We start from the raw sequence: 23,734 nt of genomic DNA, 5'->3' as shown, positions 1-23,734 counted from the left end.
CAGAAAATAAGATATGATTTTGAAACAAGATTAATTTCGTTATCAATAACATAATCATAGAAAATTTGGCAATATTATACACAATCATAGAGATTTTTGCAATTACACACCAATTTAAAAAAATACAAGCATTACATCTTGTAATGTAAAGTTTTAAAATTTAGGGCCATTTTACCACAGGCACATGGGAGAACATAAGTATTCTAGCAGAAATAAGAGTTAGGTTATTATAAGTCACTGTTACACTAGCATCTGCAGAGTGGAATTAAAAAAAACCCATGTTCCTTGAAACTCGGATAGTTTAGGGCCACAGAATAGTACAGGAGGCTAAGAAGAACTCAAGGATTTTTTTTAAGTGGAAAATATTTAACCATTTCGTTTTGTTTCAAATGATGAAAACATTTCGGTGAATAATCTGTACATATTTTGTTGTAAAACCCAGTAAATGAACATAAAAGCATTTCATATTTAAATGTATTGACAATGTCTTGGGGAGAATATTAACTTTCCTCTTTCATTCTTTTATTATTCCCTTTCCACATACACTTCCCATAACCTTATGTCGGTTTAGATGATAAAAAATATAATCGTTAGGCAAACTCAAATATTTTTTGTACTTTTCACAAGTGAAGAAACATGCCTACGACACATTCCCAATTGTGTTTCTCTAAATATTACTTAGAACATAAGATTCCTCTAGCATTACAAATCTATTTCAGCTCCTAAATTAAAACTCATCTGGAAAGGACAGCTTTACCCTGTTTATATAACATTGTCATATAAAGAGTGTTAAAAAAAATATTTCACTAAAAATAGCTTGCGTAAGTTAGGGATTAGAGTAGTTTCTGCTGCTATAATTGTTCCTTTGTAGTTTTTTCCATGATGTTTTTTGCACAATGTTTTTGACTGTGTTTATTAAAGTCAGCACATCAAAAAGGATCAAAGAGAAAGTGAGTGAGAACCAAAGAAACCCCAAGTGTGTTGTCTCATTGGGGAGTTATGCAGATTCGCATAAACAAGTGCAAATTGTTGAGGTTTTAATGAAAATTTTCTACAATTATTTTATCTTAAGTCATTCTATACAATAACATCTGTACAGCAGATGGCTATGCTGTACCAAGGCAATGCTCCTTTTTCTTTCTCTGTTTAATAGTACATCTGAGATGACTACTTTTGTCACTGTGCTCAATTTGGTTCAGCAAATAATTTGAAAAGTGCAGCTGCTGCAGATGGTCACAATAGTTACATAAACTGTAAAATCAAAGACACAGTTCAGTATAACTGTATTAGAGTCAAACTATAAAAATCTGACATTAACTCCACTGAACTCAAAGATACACTAGAAAAATTTTGGGTTGAATACAGAGCGATGTCACTTGAAAAACACAAAAAGAAATACGACTACTGGTAGGAGGGTTATTTTATTTTTTTGCTGGGAAATATTTTTTACCACTTACCAAAAATATACCTTAAGTAAACATTTGCATATATTTCATCCAAGTTGCAAAGCATGAATTTTTAAGATATGCAAATATACAATGAAATTAATGTTCAAAGCTTAAATTTTATTTTACTTTTAAAAAGTTTTCCTTTGTTAAAAATCAATTTCTGAAAAATATGTAGTAATCTCTTAATTATAATTTCCTAGAAATCATTCTACAGCAATAACTAGAACTTGCCATGTTACTTCACTTAATTATAATTTATTATTATTTTGCTGACTTTGTTATCTTTTAAACATTTGAGCATGCCATCACATCAAGCAGAAATGTAGAGTAAACAGATTTGGTGTTTGTTATACTCTCATAATAAAACTGTTTCTATTAATTAAATGGCTAATTTCAATTTGATCTGATTAGCTGATGCAAATAACTACTTTAGAACATTTGCAGGACACTATATAACGTAGAGTTATACCAAGTATGTCTTAGTCAAAGCTATAGTTTCTACTTCTGCATTTAACTAGATTTAAGAGTATAACTGTAAAAGGAGTAAGGGTACTAGCATAAAGGGAAAAAACAAGTTACAAAACCAGAATGAATCTACTATCTTGTAAAGCTCAGTGAGAGGATTTTAATTATATTTTAGAGATATTTACTGAGAATAGACACTATTAAAATTAGATAAAATATGAGTAGCAAATGAATGAAACAAGAAACGAGGATGAATAAAGAAAAGGACCTAGAATTGAGTACAGTACATGTTAAATGCTTTCATTCTGTTTGAGTCCTAACCCTTCCTTGCTATGATTAAGGTAAAACTGAAAAGGCGTGGGAATGGCCCCAGTGTTGTCTGGGTTGTAATTTATTTGTGGATAAATCAGACATTGTAGCCTCCAGTGCTTCATAGTCTTTCATGTCCCTTGGACCTTACATTTTTCATTTCCAACTTTTAAGACAATAAAAAAAATACAGTGCTTTTAGCTGGCTTGGTCACAAATATTTCTGATGAGAAAGAAATCAATCATTTATTTTTTTGGCCTAAAATTCATACTTCTCAACTACAAAACTCCTTCTTTATCTCTTCAACTACTGTGCCCAAACTGGCTATACAGTTAGTCTCCAGCTGCCACTTAATTACTTTTTGGTAAGCAACTAAGTTGCCTAGTTTCAGGATTTACTTTATCCCCAGCACTATCCCTCTAGCCCCACTTCTTTCCTGAAAATTAAAGTGGAAAAAAATGTTTTCCTTTTGCTACTTTTACTTTCAAAGTAAAATTTCTGGCATCATGCCCTGAACTTTAACAGTAGCAGTTTCTGTGAAGGAAAATGGTTATTCCCCACCTGTACCTTGTCTTTTCTCTTCCCCTCACATTCCTTCTGCCTACCCTTTTTGATTCAGTGTGAAAAAGCACATAACAGTTGAGGAAAATGTAGATGTCACTGCCTGTTAGTTTCTCACCTCTCCACCCATCAAGGACATTCAGTTGCCAAGTCCAGGGCTCCCTTGCTCAGCCAGGCACTGAAGCATGGCCTTTCCTTGCAAGTGTTGCTACATGATAGTCCTCAGTGGCATTGTCTTTTCAAAGTTGAACCTTGGCTTCTATCACATTTTGTGCAGCATTCCTGCCACCAGAGCAATTTTTCTTTTTTAAATAAATTGTTACCAGTAACTTAATGTAGCACATTGGAATCACCTGTAGGGTTTGTTGCAACACACTTTTCTGGGCCCCATGCCCAGACTTTCTGATTCAGGAGGTCAGGGGTAGAGCCTGAGAATTTGCATTTCTAACAAGTTCCCAGATGCTGCTGCTGCTGCTTCTGAGACCACACTTTAAAAGCTACTGTTCTAATGGCTCTCAAAACTTGATACATACTCTGTTCTTCCACTACAGCTATTTTAGGTAAAAAGAAATTTAGGAATGAACAGTTACAAAGACATCTGTAGGAACATGCCTGAAGAGGTAGGTAGGAACGGTTTAGTTTACCACAGTAACATGCTTAGGCTTAACTGATTTGTTATACCATTTTCTTTAAAATAAGGCAACAAACCAGAAATGTTCCCAATCTCTAATGGCTCTTGAAACTTTTAAACTCTATTTAATATAAATCTTCAACATTATGCAGTTTTAGCTGTTAACAAGTCATTGTCATCTCCCTCTCCCCTTTTCTGTGACTTACCAGGCACTTTTTGCGCTGCTTTGATATTAAGGCTTCCACTGAGGGTTGATAAAGATGCTAACAGGCACGGTTTATTAGGATGGGGGACAGTTTCCATGGAGACCACAATCTGAGTAGTATGAACAGAAATTTTTTGAAAGCAGGAAACCGTTCTCCACACGTTTTCTTGAAATGGAATCTTTTGTGCTCCATCACCATGAACTTTAAGCTTAGACAACTTTCCACGGTAACATTTGGAGGCTGGAAGCTCATCCTTATTCAGCATGGTGTCTGACAGGGCTGAGGTCTCTTTGCTGTGTGCACTTTTTATCTTCTTTAAAAAATGGTTTATCTGATCCAGCTTGGTAAAACTCAGGTTTGCTTTCAAAGGCTTTGATATATCCAAGTTGATGTCTGCTATAGAATTGAAAAGGATAAGAAAATTACTGAAGCTCTCCTATTGAAAATAAGCCTTTACTTCCCTGTCAAGCTCCTATTTCAGTTTCCCAACGCCTGTACTGTGGACTCATTAGGATGTCAGATGTTATAATTCTTTTACTTACCACCTAACCTTTCCATGTAGTTACTTGAAGGAACAGTTTCCCTGGACTACTTACATGCCTACATTCCTGTCTCAATCCATGTGACTGTCTGTCTGTTCCCGACAGAGCAAAGGCCACACACGGACATCTACCTCTGCTCTCCCACTCTGAGGTAAAATTAAGCAGCCTTTCCAGTTTGTTAATGAACTGACATTCTTTCTTCTGAGGTTAAAAGGGCTTCCTTTAGTACCCAGCACAATGTTTGACACGAACACTGGTATTAATAAATACTTGTCCAACTGATTAACTGAAGTAGCCTCCCCTACCACTCTCTGATAAAATATATGCATTTGTTTCCCCTCTGTGACCCACTAAAACCCAGAAGAGTCCCTACATCTTTCCTTGGACTCTGCGTTGATAAAGTTTCAAATATCTCATCCAATGTAAGACTGAGATTTCTTAAAATCCATTTTACATGTATCATCCACCGGATGTTGTCCTTATTTGCCACTTACTCACTTAGTCACCTGACATTAAAACTAACTAGGCCCTATCATTTCTGTTTTTGCCTTCTCACTTCTGTTTTTATTATCAATAAGACATAAGACTGTAAGGGTTGTCAAGGCAGAGCATGCTACTCATGTTTATACCCAGTGCCTGGCACAGTGTGTTTCTCATATGTATGTGTTCAATAAATGGTTGAGTTTAACTGAACCTAACAAGTATTCTTTTCACTGGAGCCTGATGTAATACAAGACATAATCACAGATAAAGCTAGGAAGAGCAAAGTTATCAAGCAGATTAAGTTAATATTCTGTTTGTTTTCAATAGGAGGACCTCTTCTCATCTTCCTCAGACGTCAGCACCTTAGAGTTTCCGCCTGGCTACCCAGGCTCGCTCAGGTTACCATCTCTTTTAAGTGTGCCTTTCCTGGTGTTTCTTTAATCAGGCTAAGCAAACTCTGAGAGTCCTGCTTCTACCAGTTGTCCACTGGAAAGGGTCAGACATCTGAGTCACCCTTCTGCAATACTAAAATGTTCCCTGCTCCCTACATTCATTTAAACAGGACAACACCCTAATTTAAAGGAATGATGTTTCTTAACATCTTTATTGACATATTAACTCATATCATACAATTTACCTATTTAAAGTACACAATTCAATGGTTCTTAGTATACTCACAAGATTGTGTAATCATCACCACTATTTAATTCCAGAACATTATTACCACCACCAGGGGAAAAAAAAAGTTCCCATGCCACTTAGTGGTCCCTACCCATTCCCCACTTCCAGCACTCAGGCAACCAGTAAGCTAATTTCTGTCTCTATAGATTTGCCTATTCTGGGTGTTTCATATAAATGGAATCACACAAAATCTGGCTTTTTGTGTCTGGTTTCTTTCAGTTAACATAGTAGAAGTTTTTAAGGTTCATTTGTGTTGAATCATGTATCACCAGTATGTCATTCCTTTTGATGGCTGAATAATACTCCACCATATGGATATACTACATTTTGTTTATCCATTATCAGTTTATGGACATTTGGGTTGTTTTGGCTATTATGGATAATACTGCTATGAACATTCATGTGCAAATTTTTTTTTTGTGAACATGTTTTCAATTCTTTTAGGTATCTACCTAGAAGTGGAATTGCTGGGTCATATTTGATTACAGCAATCCTAGTGGGTATGAAGTGGTAACCCATTGTGATTTTGATGTGTATTTCCCTAATGATTAATGATGTTGAGCATTAATGTTATTGGCTATGTGTATATATTCTTGGGAGAAATGTCTATTCACACCCTTTGCTCATTTTTAAATTGGGTTATTTGTCTTTTTATTAAATAGCATGAGTCTTTTATGTTGATATATTCTGGATACAAGTCCCTATGAGATATAGGATTTGCAAATATTTTCTCCCATTCTGTGGACTGTCTTTTCAGTTTTTTGGATGGTATGATTTGCAGCATGAAAGTTTTTAAGTTTTGTGAAGTCCAACAGATCTATTATTATGCTTGTGCTTTTGGTATCATATCCAAAAACCATTGCTTAGGGGGCTTCCCTGGTGGTGCAGTGGTTAAGAATCTGCCTGCCAATCCAGGGGACATGGGTTCGAGCCCTGGCCCAGAAAGAACCCACATGCTGCGAAGCAACTAAACCCATGAGCCACAACTACTCAGCCTGTGCTCTAGAGCCCGTGATCCACAACTACTGAAGCCCGTGTGCCTAGAGCCCGTGCTCCGCAACAAGAGAAGCCACTGCCACGAGAAGCCCAGGCACCGCAACGAAGAGTAGCCCCCGCTCGCCGCAACTAGAGAGAGCATGTGCACAGCAACGAAGACCCAACGCAGCCAAAAATAAACAAATAAAATAAAATTATAAAACAAAACAAAACAAAAACATTGCTTAACTCAAGGTCACAAAGATTTACAGTTATGCTTTCTTTTACAAGTTTTATAGTTTTACCTCTTACATTTAGGTCTATGATTGCTCTTGAATTAACTTTTGTGCTTTGTGTGGTAGGGGTCCAACTTAATTTGTTTTTGCATGCAGAAATCCAGTTATACCAGCACCATTTTTTTTTTTTTTTGCGGTACGCGGGCCTCTCACTGTTGTGGCCTCTTCCGTTGCGGAGCACAGGCTCTGGACGCGCAGGCTCAGTGGCCATGGCTCACGGGACCAGCCCCTCCGTGGCACAAACCTGTGTCCCCTGCATCGGCAGGCGGACTCCCAACCACTGCGCCACCAGGGAAGCCCCTATACCAGCACCATTTTTGAAAGGAATTATTTTTGACTTGTAGAATTTGGGGTACTCAAAGAGGCTGGTGGGCAAATATTTTAGGGAAATTGGATGATTCAAATGATTCATACACTGTCTGGCTCTGCCTGCAAATTCTTTTATGAGGGTTTCGAAATTCTGTGGCCTCACAGAAAATAATACCACCTTTTACCACAGTGAAAAAAACAAACAATCTTAACAGATGATAGCAACAATGGGAAAACAAGACAAAGCTAAAGCAGAAAGAAGACTCAGATGTCGGGGCCAGAAGCTACCTGCTTTTGCCTGGATTCATAACGTGAGATTGAAACTAAGCGTCAGAAGTAGCCATAGAAACAGTTTATTGACCTACTCAGGAAGTTGCCCAAATATCCACCTATACTAACTGCTGAGCCTAAGGGATCCCTTCTCCCCGACTGTAAACTGGCAAAACATCCACGGAATGGTATATATGAGAGTTGTTGACTACTATCTCAATATGGATCCTTGTATCTCAGGTATGGTAGTCCCAGTGACACAGGAAACAAACAAACAAAAAACCAGAAAAGCTATACCTCTGTTTATTTGTCTAACTTGTCCTTTGAGACTCAGTCCTTGAGTCTCAAAGACTCCAGGAAGTCTTTCTTGACCCCTGAGGCCAAGTGAGGTGCCTCTCATCCACTGCTTTCAGAATGTCCTGTTTATTGTACCATCATCAGGTACCTATTCATATTATTTTTATAGTTACTGCTTAGGTATCTGTAATAGTCCAGCTAACTGTGAACTCCTGAACAATAAGGACTGTTCTACATCTTAATATTCTGAGTGCCGAAACTACTGTTTGGTCCACAGGAAGTACAAAACAAACATTTTATGATGTAGTGAAGGAAAAAAAAATGAATGATTTTTTCCTTCCTACTGAACTCCCACAGGCTCATCAAATCACTTCATCCAGAACAATCCATTACCTCCTCTCACACATGCTATATATTCCCTGTCTCAGTTAATGACTCTAATCTACCAACTGGCTCAAATAAAAAATCTGACTTTTTGACTCATTTCATTCCCTCTTTTCCTGGTCCAAACCCACTCAGTGATTAAGTTCTGTCAATTTTACTTCCAAAATATTGCTTGAATCCAAGCTCCTTCTCTCGAGCATTCCAGCCACTCCCCAGGTTTTCCCTCCATGCCTTTGATATTGCTCAGCTAATAGAAAGCCTCCTAAAAGGTTTCTCTGTCTAGACCGATTCCTGTTAATCCAGTCTCCAGAGTAATTTCCAAATGATTTGTTTCTAATGTGATCCTGATTGGCTCACTATTGCTTAAAACTCTTTAATGGCTCTTCTTTACCTATGGGATAAAAGATGAAGCTCCTTAGAATGGAAAAAAAGGTCTTGCCTTTCCTTATCTGCAGCCGTTGCTCACCTCAAATATTAAAGCTCCAGAAATATCAGAGTTTATAGAGCCCACTCCCCCCAGCCCATGCTATGTCATACCACAAGACCTTTGATCATGTTGCTCCTTTGTCTAATATACCTTTTCTTTGCCTAATGCATAATCTTCAGGATACTGCTCAGCATGTTCTCCAAGAAGTAGTTCCACAAAGCTGGCCCTGCATAAGTATCTTTTTATGAGATTATGTCTCTCACCAATAGAGAAGATCCTTGAGTGTACATTTTTCACCTTTAATACTTAGCATTGGGCCTCAAACTCAGCATGAAGTACATGTTTGGTCAGTTCATGTTGGAGCACCCTGAAACTTTCTAATCTGGTTCTGTGATAGGCAGAATTCTGAAGATGACCCCCTTCTCCCAAGATTCCTCTCCCCTGGTTATTGAATCAAACACTAATCTAGGTACTGCTATGCTGAAAGGGATTTTATAGGTGTGATAAAAATCCCAGGTAAATTGAATTTAACACAGAGATTATCTGGTGGGCCTGATCTATTATACAGGCCCTTTAAAAAGTACATGAAGGAGGCAGAAGGGGAAGTCAGAAAGATTTGAAACGTGAGAAGGGGTCTATGATATGTCATTGCTGCTTTGAGGATGGTAGGGGTCATGTGAGAAGGAATGGGCACCCTAAAGCTGAGGGAAGGAAGCACTGGCCAGCTGCTAACAAGGAATTAGGGACGTGAGTCCTATGGCCACAGGAACTGGATTATGCAAACAAATGGAATGAATTTCTAAGTCAATTCTTCCCTGGAGCCTCTAGATTAGAGCCCAGCCCAACGGACACCTTGATTTTGGCCTTGTAAGATTCTGAGCAGAGAATACAGCTAAACCCAACTGGACTTCTGACCTACAGGACTGAGATAATAAATTTGTATTGCTATAAGCCACTACATTTGTGGTAATTTGTTATGCATCAATTAAAAACTAACACAAACTCCATATGCATATTTACCCACATAATATTTCCTGTTTCTAATGTGATCATAAATGAAGTTTCAAGGCCTAGGAATGTTTGTCCTAGCTTCTTTCACCTTTTCCCCCCAGAGCAAAAATATCTAATATACTTTGCTCTTCTCTTTGTTAGTTGCCAATTCCCTCTCTTTAAAAATTACTTCAGGGTTCTAGGAAAGATGGAGCCCTGTCTCTCCCACTTTATACAGCTATAATATCTGGAGAGATTACAGCTAAAAAACCTATACAGAGGGCTTCCCTGGTGGCGCAGTGGTTAAGAATCCATCTGCCAATACAGGGGACATGGGTTCGAGCCCTGGTCCGGGAAGATATCACATGCCACAGAGCAACTAAACCCACACGCCGCCAACTACTGAGCCTGCACTGTAGAGCCCGTGCTCCGCAACAAGAGAAGCCACCATAGTGAGAAGCCTGTACACTGCAACAAAGAGCAGCCCCTGCTCGCCACAACTAGAGACAGCCTGCGTGCAGCAACAAAGACCCAATGCAGCCAAAATTAATAAATAAATAAAATTAAAAAAATAAGCACAAAGCTTAATTAAAAACAAAAACAACAAAAAACAAAAGCAAACAACAAAAAAAACCTACACAGAGCAGCTATTTGAGGATTTTGAAAAGTAAATGGTAACAGGTAGACTGGGGAAGACGACTAGATTTTAAAATACCACCAAAAGGTAGTGAGTTTCTCATTTTTCTTCTGATATTCCATAGCCTGGGGCAGCCCAAAACCTGAAGGTGGGCATCAGGTATGGATAGAGGGAGTAGTAGGGGACACCCTCTATTTCTGGCTTCAGTAATGGGAAGGGAATTCCTAATGCCCGCCGGGACTAAGAAAAATGCCTCATTTTTTCCTTCTTTTTCTTGTACCACAGAAAATAGGAGACAATACTCCTAAATTCATTTTATGAAACCATCATTACTGATACCAAAACTAGACAGAGACAGTAAAAGAAAACTACAGACCAATATCCCTAAAAAACAGAGACATAAAAATAAAAATCCTACAAATAAATTTTAAAAAATTAAGTAACATAAGAAACTAATAATATACCACAACCAAGAGGGGTTTATCCTGGGACTACAAGGCTGGTTCAATATTAGAAAATCAATCAAAGTAATGGTATTACCAGTTTACAAAACAAAAAAACATGATCATATCAATTGATGCAGAAAAAGCTTTTAAAAAACCAATATCCATTTATGATAAGAACTCTTAACAAACTGTCAATAGATGGAAACTTCCTTAACCTGATAAAGTTCACAGATGAAAAACCTATAGGTAATGTCATACTTAATCATGAAGGATTGAATGCTTTTCCCCTAAGATCAGAAACAAGGCAATGATATTCATTCTCACTACTCATACTCTGTATTTAATCCTAGAGATCCCAACCAGCTCAATAAGGCAAGAAAAAGAAATAAAAGGCATGAAGATTGGAAAGAAAGACATAAAATGATGTCTATTCGCAGATGACATGATTGTCCATGTAGAAAACTCCATGAAATCTTCAGAAAAGCTCCTAGAATTACTAAGTGAACTTGACAAGATTTTAGAATACAAGACCACTACACAAAAATCAGTTGAGGGCTTCCCTGGTGGCGCAGTGGTTGAGAGTCTGCCTGCCAATGCAGGGGACACGGGTTTGTGCCCCGGTCTGGGAAGATCCCACATGCTGCGGAGCGGCTGGGCTCGTGAACCATGGCCCCTGAGCCTGCGCGTCCGGAGCCTGTACTCCACAACGGGAGAGGCCACAGCAGTGAGACGCCCGTGTACCACACACACACACACACACACACACACACACAAAAATCAGTTGAGTTTCTACAAACCAGCAATGTGCAGTTGGAGTAAAATTTAAACAAAAAATAATATTTATAACAGCTCCAAATAAAATAAATACTTAGGTATAAATCTGATAAAACTCGTAGAGAATCTATATGTTGAAAAATCATTAAAGACCTAAGTAAATGGAGAGATATACTGTATACATAACATATTCATGGATTGGAAGACTCAAAATAGTAAAGACATAAAATCTCTCCCAATTGATCTATAGATTTAACACAATTCCAATAAAAATTCCAGCAGTATTTATTGTAGATATAGAAAAGCTGATTCTAAAAGGTATACAGGAAAGCAAAGGAACTAGAATAGCTAAAACACTTTTGAAATAGGAGAATGACATTGGAGGACTTACACTACCTAATTTTAAGACTTGCTACAAAGCTACTATGATCAATACAGTATAATTCTGGAGAAGTTATATACATGTATATCAGTAGAACAGAACAGAGAATCCAGATTATAGAGGCCAACCAAATATTGTGAAATGATTTTTTTTAAGTTGCAAAGGCAGTTCAATGAAGAGAGTTTTATCAGCAAAAGTGTCATACATCCTCATGCCCCCCCTGCAAAAAGAAAGAAAAAAGTTGAACTCAACTTTATACTTTATCCAAAATTAACTAAAAATGAATCATAGATCTGAATATAAAATGTAAAATATAAAACATTTTAAGATGAAAACAGGAGAAAATCTATGAGTACTGAAGTTAGGCAGAATTCTTATATACAGTACCCAAAAAAGCATGATTCATTTGAAAAAACTTCACACTAAAAACTTTTGCTCTGTAAAAAGTAGTGTTAAGAGAATGAAAAGACAAGCTATGCACTGGGAGAGAATATCTGCAAGTCACATATCTGACAAAAGACTTGTATCCAGAATATACAAAAAACTTCCAAATTCAACAATAAGAAACAAACAGGCTAATTTTAAAATAAGCAAAAGACTTGAATAGACACTTTACCAAAAGGATATATGAACGGCAGATAAGCACATATAAAGATATACAACATCACTAGTAATTAGAGAAGTGCAAATAAAAATGACGACGAACCACCTATTAGAATGGCTAAAATAAAAAATACTGATAACACAAACTGCCAGAGGGGATATGGAACTAGTGGGACTCTCATACATTGCTGTGGTAATGTCAAATGATACAGGCTATTTGGAAACATTTTAGTAATTTCTTATGACTTATACGACCCACCAATCCCACACCTAGGTATTTATCATAGAGGACTGAAACTTACAATCACACAACAACTTATACACAAATGTTTAAAGTGGCTCTATTCATAATCACCAAAATTGGAAACAATTTATATATCCTTCAATGGATGAATTCTTAAACTACAGTACATCTACAAAATGGAATACTACTCAGCAATAAAAAGGAATGTATTGATACTACTGATAGATACAACAACTTGACTGAATCTCAAGGGCAGTGTGTGAGTGAAAGAAGCCAGTCTGAAAAGGTTACCTGCTGTAACCTTTTGTAATGTAATTACAATGTATGATTGTATGATTGTATGTACAAATGTATGATTACATTTGTATGACATTCTCAAAAAGGTAAAACAAATAAACAAAAACCCTAAAGTGATGGAGAGCAGTAATTATCATAGATTAGGATTTAGGGGGAGGTGTGATTACAAAGGAATATCATGAGAGTTTTTTAAGATGGTAGAACTGTTCTGTACCTTGACTGTGGTAGTGGTTACACGAATCTATTCATTAGAATTCACAGAACTGTGCACCAAAGAAGGACAATTTTACTGCACATTAATTTAAAAAATAAACAAAATTATTTCAATGACTTTGTCATATGCATGACAGGACAGTTTTTTCCACTCCATTTATTTTTTACCCTCACATGTGTTTCTCAAAAGGCTAAAGGGTTGGAATGTGTCCTTATGTGTAGGGGAAGCCCACCTTAGGCCTAAGTGTTAACCAACTCTGTACCGGGTAAGTTTTTCAGGTTTCCTTTTCATTCTCCATGGCCCCTTCAACAAGGAAATAGAACACTTACGCTAATACCTTTAACTGTGAGATCAGGATGGCCTTTCTGCAAAAGGTGAAAAAGATGGAATGCTACTCCTAAAGGTTACGGAAGCCATAGGACAATTCCTGATCTTACTAATACAAAAAAGTGTGGCAGATGAAAATTGGAGGCTTTAATTTAACAGCTGGCTAGAGTCAGTTAAACCAGTAAAACTCAAAAGCAAAGGTCAGTTTGGCACCATCCAAAGTAGTTTATTGATGTACCTTGCATCTGTGGAAAACCTGAATAAACAATGAATCATCCCAAATTGAGGAGGTGGACTTTGGGAGCAACAATATATATATATTTTTCCCTATTTCTCTTTTTGTGAGTGTGTATGTGTATGCTTCTGTGTGTGATTTTGTCTGTATAGCTTTGTTTTTACCATTTGTCCTAGGGTTCTCTCTGTCCGTTTTTTTCAGTATAGTTTTTAGTGATTGTTATCATTGGTGGATTTGTTTTTTGCTTTGGTTGTTCTCTTCTTTCTTTCTATTTATTACTTAAAAAAATTTTTTTAATAATTATTTTTTATTTAATAACTTTATTTTATTTTACCTTCTTATCTCTTTCTTTTTTTTCTCCCTTTTATTCTGAGCTGTGTGGATGACAGGCTCTTGGTGCTCCAGCCAGGTGTCAGGGCTGTGCCTCTGAGGTGGGAGAGCCAACTTTAGGACACTGGCCCACAAGAGACCTCCCAGCTCCACATAATATCAAATGGTGAAATTCTCCCAGAGATCTCCATCTCAACCCCAAGACCCAGCTCCACTCAACGACCAGCAAGCTCCAATGCTAGACACCCTATGCCAAACAACTAACAAGACAGGAACACAACACTATCCATTAGCAGAGAGGCTGGCTAAAATCATTAAAAGGCCACAGACACCGCAAAACACACCACCAGATGTGGACTTGCCCAATAGAAAGACAAGATCCAGCCTCAACCACCAGAACACAGGCACTAGTCCCCTCCACCAGGAAGCCTACACAACCCACTGAACCAACCTTAGCCACTGGGAGCAGACACCAAAAACAATGGGAACTACGAACCTGCAGCCTGCAGAAAGGAGACCACAAACACAGTACGTTAAGCAAAATGAGAAGACAGAGAAACACACAGCAGATGAAGGAGCAAGGTAAAAACCCACCAGACCTAACAAATGAAGAGGAAATAGGCAGTCTACATGAAGAAGAATTCAGAATAATGATAGTAAGGATGATCCAAAATCTTGGAAATAGAATGGAGAAAATATAAGAAATGTTTAACAAGGAACTAGAAGAACTAAAGAGCAAACAAACAATGATGAAAAACACAATAAATGAAATTTAAAAATTTCTAGAAGGGATCAATAGCAGAACAACTGAGGCAGAAGAACGGATAAGTGACCTGGAAGATAAAATAGTGGAAATAACTACTATAGAGCAGAATAAAGAAAAAAAATTGAAAAGAATTGAGGACAGTCTCAGAGACCTCTGGGACAACATTAAACACACCAACATTCGAATTATAGAGTTCCCAGAAGAAGAGAGAAACAGAGGGACTGAGAAAATATTTGAGGAGATTATAGTTGAAAACTTCCCTAATGTGGGAAAGGAAGTAGTCAATCAAGTCCAGGAAGCACAGAGAGGCCCATACAGGATAAATCCAAGGAGAAACACATGAAGACACATATTAATCAAACTATCAAAAATTAAACACAAAGACAAAATATTAAAAGCAGCAAGGGAAAAACAACAAATAACATACAAAGGAATCCCCATAAGGTTAACAACTGCTCAATCAGCATAAACTCTGCAAGCCAGAAGGGAGTGGCAGGACATATTTAAGGTGATTAAGGGGAAAAACCTACAACCAAGATTACTCTACCCAGCAAGGATCTCATTCAGATTCCACGTAGAAATTAAAACTTTTACAGACAAGCAAAAGCTAAAGAGGATTCAGCACCACCAAACCAGCTTTACAACAAATTCTAAAGGAACTTCTCTAGGGAGGAAACACAAGAGAAGCAAAAGATCTGTGATAACAAACCCAAAACAATTAAGAAAATGAAAATAGGAACATACATATCGATAACTATCTTAAATGTAAATGGATTAAATGCTCCAACCAAAAGACATAGACTAGCTGAATGGATACAAAAACAAGACCCGTATATATGCTGTCTACAAGAGACCCACTTCAGACCTAGAGACACATACAGACTGAAAGTGAGGGGATGGAAAAAGATGTTCCACGCTAATGGAAATCAAAAGAAAGCTGGAGTAGCAGTTCTCATGTCAGACAAAATAGACTTTAAAACAAAGACTATTACAGGAGACAAACAAGGACACTACATAATGATGAAGGGATCGATCCAAGAAGAAGATATAACAATTGTACACATTTAGGCACCCAACATAGGAGCACCTCAATACATAAGGCAAATACTAACAGCCATAAAAGAGGAAACTGACAGTAACACAATCATAGTACGGGACTGTAACACCCCACTTTCACCAATGGACAGATCATCCAAAATGAAAATAAATAAGGAAACCCAAGCTTTAAATGAAACATTAAACAAGATGGACTTACATGATATTTATAGGACATTCCATCCAAAACCAACAGAATACACTTTCTTCTCAAGTACTCATGGAACATTCTTCAGGATAGATCATATCTTGGGTTACATTCAAGCCTTGGTAAATCTAAGAAAACTGAAATCGTATCAAGTATCTTTTCCAACCACAATGCTATGAGACTAGATATCAATTACAGGAAAAAAATTGTAAAAAATACAAATACATGGAGGCTAAACAATACATTCCTTAATAACCAAGAGATCATTGAAGAAATCAAAGAGGAAATCAAAAAATACCTAGAAACAAATGACAATGAAAACACGATGGCCCAAACCTATGGGATGCAGGTAAAGCAGTTCTAAGAGGGAAGTTTATAGCAATACAGTCATACCTTAAGAAACAAGAAACATCTCAAATAAACCACCTAACCCTACACCTAAAGCAATTAGAGAAAGAAGAAGAAAAAATCCCCAACGTTAGAAGAAGGAAAGATATCAAAAAGATCAGATCAGAAAAAATGAAAAAGAAATGAAGGAAACTATAGCAAAGACCAATAAAACTAAAACCTGGTTCTTTAAGAAAAACAAAATGGATAACCATTAGCCAGCCTCATCAAGAAAAAAGCGGAAGAGACTCAAATCAACAGAATTAGAAATGAAAAGGAGAAGTAACAACTGACACCGCAGAAATACAAAAGATCATGAGAGATTACTACAAGCAACTATATGCCAATAAAATGGACAACCTGGAACAAATGGACAAAGTCTTAGAAAAGCACAACCTTCTGAGACTGAACCAGGAAGAAATAGAAAATATAAACAGACCAATCACAAGTACTGAAATTGAAACTGTGATTAAAAATCTTCCAACAAACAAAAGCCCAGGACAAGATGGCTTCACAGGCGAATTGTATCAAACATTTAGAGGAGAGCTAACACCTATTCTTCTCAAACTCTTCCAAAATATAGCAGAGGGAGGAACACTCCCAAACTCGTTCTATGAGGCCATCATCACCCTGATACCAAAATCAGGCAAAGATGTCACAAAGAAAGAAAACTACAGGCCAATAACACTGATGAACATAGATGCAAAAGTCCTCAACAAAATAATAGCAAACAGAATCCAACAGCACATTAAAAGGATCATACTCCATGATCAAGTGGGGCTTATCCCAGGAATGCAAGGATTCTTCAGTATACTCAAATCAATCAATGTGATACACCATATTAACAAATTGAAGGGGAAAAACCATATGATCATCTCAATAGATGCAGAGAAAGCTTTTGACAAAATTCAACACCCATTTATGTTAAAAACCCTCCAGAAAGTAGGCACAGAGGGAACTTACCTCAACGTAATAAAGGCCATATATGACAAACTCACAGCCAACATTGTCCTCAGTGGGAAAAACTGAAACCATTTCCACTGAGATCAGGAAGAAGACAAGTTTTCCCACTCTCACCACTACTATTCAACATAGTTTTGGAAGCTTTAGCCACAGCATTCAGAGAAGAAAAAGAAATAAAAGGAATCCACATTGGAAAAGAAGAAGTAAAGCTGTCACTGTTTGCAGATGACATGGTACTATATAGAGAATCCTAAAGATGCTACCAGAAAACTACTAGAGCTAATCACTAAATTTGGTAAAGTAGCAGGATACAAAATTAAGCACAGAAATCTCTTGCATTCCTATACACTAATGATGAAAAATATGAAAGTGAAATTAAGAAAACACTCCCATTTACTATTGCAACAAAAAGAATAAAATATGTAGGAATAAACCTACCTAAGGAGACAAAAGACCTATATGCAGAAAATATAAGATACTGATGAAAGAAATTAAAGATGATATAAATAGATGGAGAGATATACCATGCTGTTGGATTGGAAGAATCAACATTGTGAAAATGACTATACTACCCAAAGCAATCTACAGATTCAGTGCAATCCGTATCAAACTATCACTGGCATTTTTCACAGAACTAGAACAAAGAATTTCACAATTTGCATGGAAACACAAAAGACCCCCAGGAGCCAAAGCAATCTTGAGAAAGAAAAACGGAGCTGGAGGAATCAGACTCCCTGACTTCAGAGTATACTACAAAGCTACAGTAATCAAGACAGTATGGTACTGGTACAAAAACAGAAATTTACATCAATGGAACAGGATAGAAAGCCGAAAGATAAACCCACACACATATGGTCACCTTATCTTTTTTTTGTGTGTGTGTGGTATGCGGGCCTCTCACTGTTTTGGCCTCTCCCGTTGCAGAGCATAGGCTCCGGACGCGCAGGCTCAGTGGCCATGGCTCACGGGCCCAGCCGCTCCGCGGCATGTGGGATCTTCCCGGACCGGGACACGAATCCACGTCCCCTGCATCGGCAGGCGGGCTCTCAACCACTGTGCCACCAGGGAAGCCCTGGTCACCTTATCTTTGATAAAGGAGACAAGAATATACAGTGGAGAATAGACAGCCTCTTCAATAAGTGGTGCTGGGAAAACTGGACAGCTTCATGTAAAAGAATGAAGTTAGAACACGCCCTAACAGCATACACAAAAGTAAACTCAAAATGGATTAAAGAGCTAAACGTAAGGCCAGCCACTATAAAACTCTTAGAGGAAAACATAGGCAGAACACTCTATGACATAAATCTCAGCAGGATCCTTTTTGACCCACCTCCTAAAGAAATGGAAATAAAGACAAAAATAAACAAATGTGACCTAATGAAACTTAAAAGCTTTTGTACAGCAAAGGAAACCATAAGTAAGACGAAAAGACAACCCTCAAATGGGCGAAAATATTTGCAAATGAAGCAACTGACAAAGGATTAATCTCCAAAATTTACAAGCAGCTCATGTAGCTCAATATCAAAAAAACAAAGAACCCAATCCAAAAATGGCCAGAAGACCAAAATAGACATTTCTCCAAAGAAGATATACAGACTGCCAACAAACACATGAAAGATGCTCAACATCATTAACCATTAGACAAATGCAAATCAAAACTACAGTGAGGTATTACCTCACACCAGTCAGAATGGTTATCAAAAAATCCAGAAACAATAAATGCTGCAGAGGGTGTGGAGAAAAGGGAATCCTCTTGCACTGTTGGTGGGAATGTAAATTGATACAGCCCCTATAGAGAACAGTATGGAGGTTCCTTAAAAAAGTAAAAACAGAACTATCATACGACCTAGCAATCCCTCTACTGGGCATATACCCTGAGAAAACCATAATTCAAAAAGAGTCATGTACCACAATGTTCATTGCAGCTCTATTTACAATAGCCAGGACATGGAAGCAACCTAAGTGTCCATTAACAGATGAACGGATAAAGAAGATGTGGCACATATATACAATGGAATAAAACTGAGCCATAAAAGGAAACGAAATTGAGTTATTTGTAGTGAGGTGGATGGACCTAGAGTCTGTCATACAGAGTGAAGTCAGTCAGAAAGAGAAAAACAAATACTGTATGCTAACACATATATATGGAATCTAAAAAAAAAAAAAAATAAAGGTCCTGAACAACCTAGGGGCAAGATGGGAATAAAGACACAGACCTACTAGAGAATGGACTTATGGACTTGAGGATATGGGGAGGGAGAAGGGTAAGCTGGGAGAAAGTGAGAGAGTGGCACTGACATATATACACTACCAAATGTAAAATAGATAGGTAGTGGGAAGCAGCTGCATAGCACAGGGAGATCAGCTCGGTGCTTTGTGACCACCTAGAGGGGTGGGATAGGGAGGGTGGGAGGGAGGGAGACGCAAGAGGAAAGAGATATGGGGACATATGTATAACTGATTCACTTTGTTATAAAGCAGAAACTAACCCACCATTGTAAAGCCAGTATACTCCAATAAAGATGTTAAAAAAATAATAAAGTAGTTTAATTATGAGAGAGAATATATTCTTTCATGTGACATGGCTCTACAAAATAAATTTTAAAAGAAGGTTCTTTTTTATCAGTAGAAGTCAAATGCTAATAATTCAGAAAAAGAAATGTGTACTAAAATCTAATCATGTTTGTGAATTTCAACTATGACTCTATTTGAGTTATACTGTCTATCTTATTCTACTAAATATAACTTCTTTGAAAAGTCTGAAATCAGAAAGATCAATTTCCCAAAGCAACATCAAGAACAGCCCACAGTATTTATTCAGTACGAGTTTAATAGCTCAAAATGTAGATGACAAATATATAACTATGTAAAATTGCCTGTCTTGTTCTTTTAAGTCATGAATCTCTATTAGGTCACTAGTTTATATATAACAATTAACCAGGACTCAACAATTTTTATGAATAAGAAAATCTGAACGAGTATCTTGTATCTCTGTCTCTCATGTAGTTTGTTCCAAAAGTGTCAGTGTGATTTTAAACTTTAATAACTTCAGAAGAATAAATGCTACAGGATAATTTAAAAAAATCATTTTGAAGTTTAATTAGTTACATTTCTTATATATTTCTTTTGCTTAGTGAATTGAAATGTAAGTTTTTAATGTTAACTTTTTGTGGGCTGGTTCCTGAATGACTCTTTCCTAAAACACTGGATTGACAAAGGAGGGCTTCTTATTTGGACACTTTGATCACTTGATCTATCTTTCCTGTGTGGTTAGGTCAAACTGTTATGTGTGCATGAAAACTTCATTCTTTGAGTGATCTTAAACCTAGGAGTACAAATGCAATCTCTCAGTCACTGAGCAGCAGCAGATAGAAGTTTTTGGAAAGTTCAAAAATCTACTAGAGCTATATATATAGCACAATACAGGTGTTATGTTAACTTTCTGTAAGAAATAAGTTGATATTTCAAACATTTAAATAATTTACCTTTTAAATGGTTTCTGTATGTTTGTTTGCATACAGTGCAACCTCTGTGCATGGTGCCCTGCACTAGGCCACAAGTCCCCCACTCCCACCCCCTGAGAGCTTGAGTGTTGGGCCACATTCCTTGCAAAACACAGCCTATGTTTACACAGAGAGACTGGGGCAGTCCTGTTTGGGCAAGTCAGGTCAAGAGCCCAAAAAGCAGAGCTAAAATGAGGCTATACTGTAATACTGGGTATTCCTTTCAAAGTACCAGGTCCACCAAGAGATATGCAGCACGCACCAGAATGAGAAACACCACAAATGCAACAGCACCCTTTATTGCTGTGTAAAGTCCATCAGCATGTGTGAATCCTTCAATTAAAATCATGAAGTCACTGTTACATCTGATAATTCAACAAATTTGTATTGTTACTTTTATTCCCCAGTGTCTCTAGACTTTTACATCCTTGAACTAGTCAGGTACTTTTTGGGGTAGAAAATTATTGTAAATAATTTGTAGTTTCAAAATGATAGGAAAATTATTTTCACAATTATTTTTACAAATGGGAAAATTATGGAAACAAATTTGGCATTTATAAACATAAAAAAATAAAAATTGAGTATTTTCTGGTCTTTCATACTTTTAAAAACTGATGAAAAACACTAACCTCATTATTAAGATGAAAACATTAAAGGAATGGACTACAAAAGTTTTATTCAACAGAAACAGTGGGAGCTATATAAAATGATGTTTTACAAGAATTGGAAATAGGACTGGATAAAGAACCAGGCATAGATGGCTCATGTGGATTTTATTCCAATTATTATCAGATTCTTGTTTTAAAGGGTTTAGAATATTTTTCATAATCCTCAATGAACTTTAATAAATGGATTACTTTCAATGTTTAGATTTTAAGAATGTGTAGTAATAGAGAATCTCCCAGCTGAGTCATCTATTTCTCTGCCAAATCTAATTTCTCACCATCCCCAGAACACATTCTATATCTTTTAGTTACCAAGTAAACCCATGCCTGTCAATTATTAGACTCTAATTACCCTTCAAAACTTTCTGAACAGCTACCAGGAAACAGAATGATGGAATGATTATTGAGTTAAAAGGAGATTAGACAAATACAAATAAATTACACTTATTTTATGCTCCCATCACCCTAAGAGATGACTTAATAGTGAAAGGAAAAGAATCATATTGTAATAATGAAATCAGAGAGGGAATTCAAGCCCCAGAGGTGATTCCCCTAAGTTTATGTTAATGCACACCTTGTGGGGGACCAAACATCAACTGGAAAAGTTTCTTGAAAACTGTTCCAGCTATTTTCTCATTTAAAATGTTCCAACTTTACTTGACCCATTAGTCATCATATTATTTACATTTATGAAGTATTTTGAAATCTATTACTAAAAACCCAATGGATTCAATATGGCTTGTTATACCCAAATCATAACATTTGTGAAAGAAAAATTCTTTGTTAAGTGCTTCTTCCTTTGGAATTTTATTTGTAAAAGACAATTTTTCTTTTTTTAAGACAAGCAAGGCTTGCTAGGAAAACAATCAGTGGCCATGGTGCCTTTGTACAGACACAGGAATGATGGTTTCCCCCCACCACCACTGTAGAAGCATAAATGCAAATCAAAGACCAAATTTATAATCAAACTTGACTTTATGAGTTACAGTAACTCTAATAAAAATATTTTTTATTATTAGGTCATAGTACATTTTTTCCTCTTATTCAGCAATTTAAATTCAGATTTTTGTTACAGTGTCAAAGTAAAGGTATTCATGATGATAATGGACAGTGGAGACTGAGTATTCACAGGTGTGAGAGTTAGAAAACTTGGAAAGCTGCCCTTGACCATGAGATCAACAGGTTTTCGTTGAAGGTGTGAAGTATAAAGACCTCAGTGGCAGCAGACATAACTGTGTCAATTAACAATGGTACACCAAATGGAACTGGTTGTAGGCTGTCCCATGTACTGCCAAGGAGGCTCAGAGACATGGACTGACACATGCCCTTGACTTGGTCAGCCAGCAGCAGTTCATGGTGCTTAATACTTGGAAATGGGCGTAATTACTCATGTACATATTCTTAAAATCAAGCATTGACTTTTTTTGACTACACTGTCCTACCAAAATAAAACACAATGTAAAAGTTCTGATTATAGGGTAATTGAATTGGTTTTCTAAAATGAATGTATTAAACTGAACTCATCTAAATGAGCTTCTCTCCCTCTAAGCAGTTATCATAGAAGACTAAGTATATTCCATTGCTCCAAATTGTGGCAGCGTTTTTGGTGCCCATTTCCTTTTTTTTTTTCTTCCTATTCTCAATGATGGCATATACTCATCCTTGGAGATAGCATATCTGATTTTTGGGAACAGCCAAATGTTTTGAGACAAGGGAGCAAGGATTTCAGACTAAGGGAAGATTAAAAGCATAGAGAAGCCAATTTATAGAGACTACCACTGGCAATGAGGAGACAATTTGAGCATCACTAAAAGTAATGAATTCAGAATAACAGCAAAAAACAACTAAATGGCCACCACTGGAATACTGAGAAAAGTAACTCATTTTTCCCCAGTTTTATTGAGGTATGATTGACAAATAAAATTGTAAGATATTTAAAGTGTACATTGTGATAATTTGATATGCATATACATTATGAAAAAATTCCTCCCATCTAGAAAACTAACTTATTTTTTTTAATGGGTAAATAAAGGGAAAGGATTTATCCTACCTTTCTTAGCTGAACAATACTACTAAGTAATCAAATATTAGATAAGGAAATGTTTCTCTTTATAGAAATATTCCAGCTACTATGTGAAAAAAGAATGCTAGAATTAAAATATTACTGTTTGCAACCTCCAATGAATTTAGGCATTAAGCATCAATGGCTATTAACATCACAAAAAGAAAACTTCAGACACTATATGCCTCCTGATGGAACAATATAAAACCTTTTACAAAACAGTCTTGCTAAAAAATAAATAAATAAAATAAGCAAACTTGAATCAGATAAAGCCAACTACTAGTTTATATGAAGGAAATATAGAGAACAAGGGCAGACAAAATCCAAATTGTGGTAAACTCTGCATGATAAATGATCTGGTTTCTTAAATATATATGAATCA

At 36.7% G+C, this 23,734-nt stretch overlaps 1 protein-coding gene across 8 annotated transcripts in view; it reads right to left on the bottom strand.

Moving 5' to 3' along the window:
- Positions 1-23,734, bottom strand: part of VPS13B (vacuolar protein sorting 13 homolog B) — an 808,377-nt gene that overhangs the window by 186,926 nt on the left and 597,717 nt on the right. For all 8 annotated transcript variants that reach the window (XM_082859134.1, XM_082859132.1, XM_082859133.1 and 5 more), the window contains one exon: positions 3,621-4,016. In XM_082859134.1, the coding sequence (XP_082715260.1) occupies positions 3,621-4,016 (396 nt within the window). The remainder of the gene's footprint in view (positions 1-3,620; positions 4,017-23,734) is intronic.

This window comes from Leucopleurus acutus (assembly GCF_964270905.1).
Source record: "Leucopleurus acutus genome assembly, chromosome: 17".
Classification (NCBI taxonomy): Eukaryota; Metazoa; Chordata; class Mammalia; order Artiodactyla; family Delphinidae; genus Leucopleurus; species Leucopleurus acutus.
The sequence above is the reverse complement of the archived record's forward strand: the minus strand, read 5'-3'. Positions and strand labels throughout refer to the sequence as shown.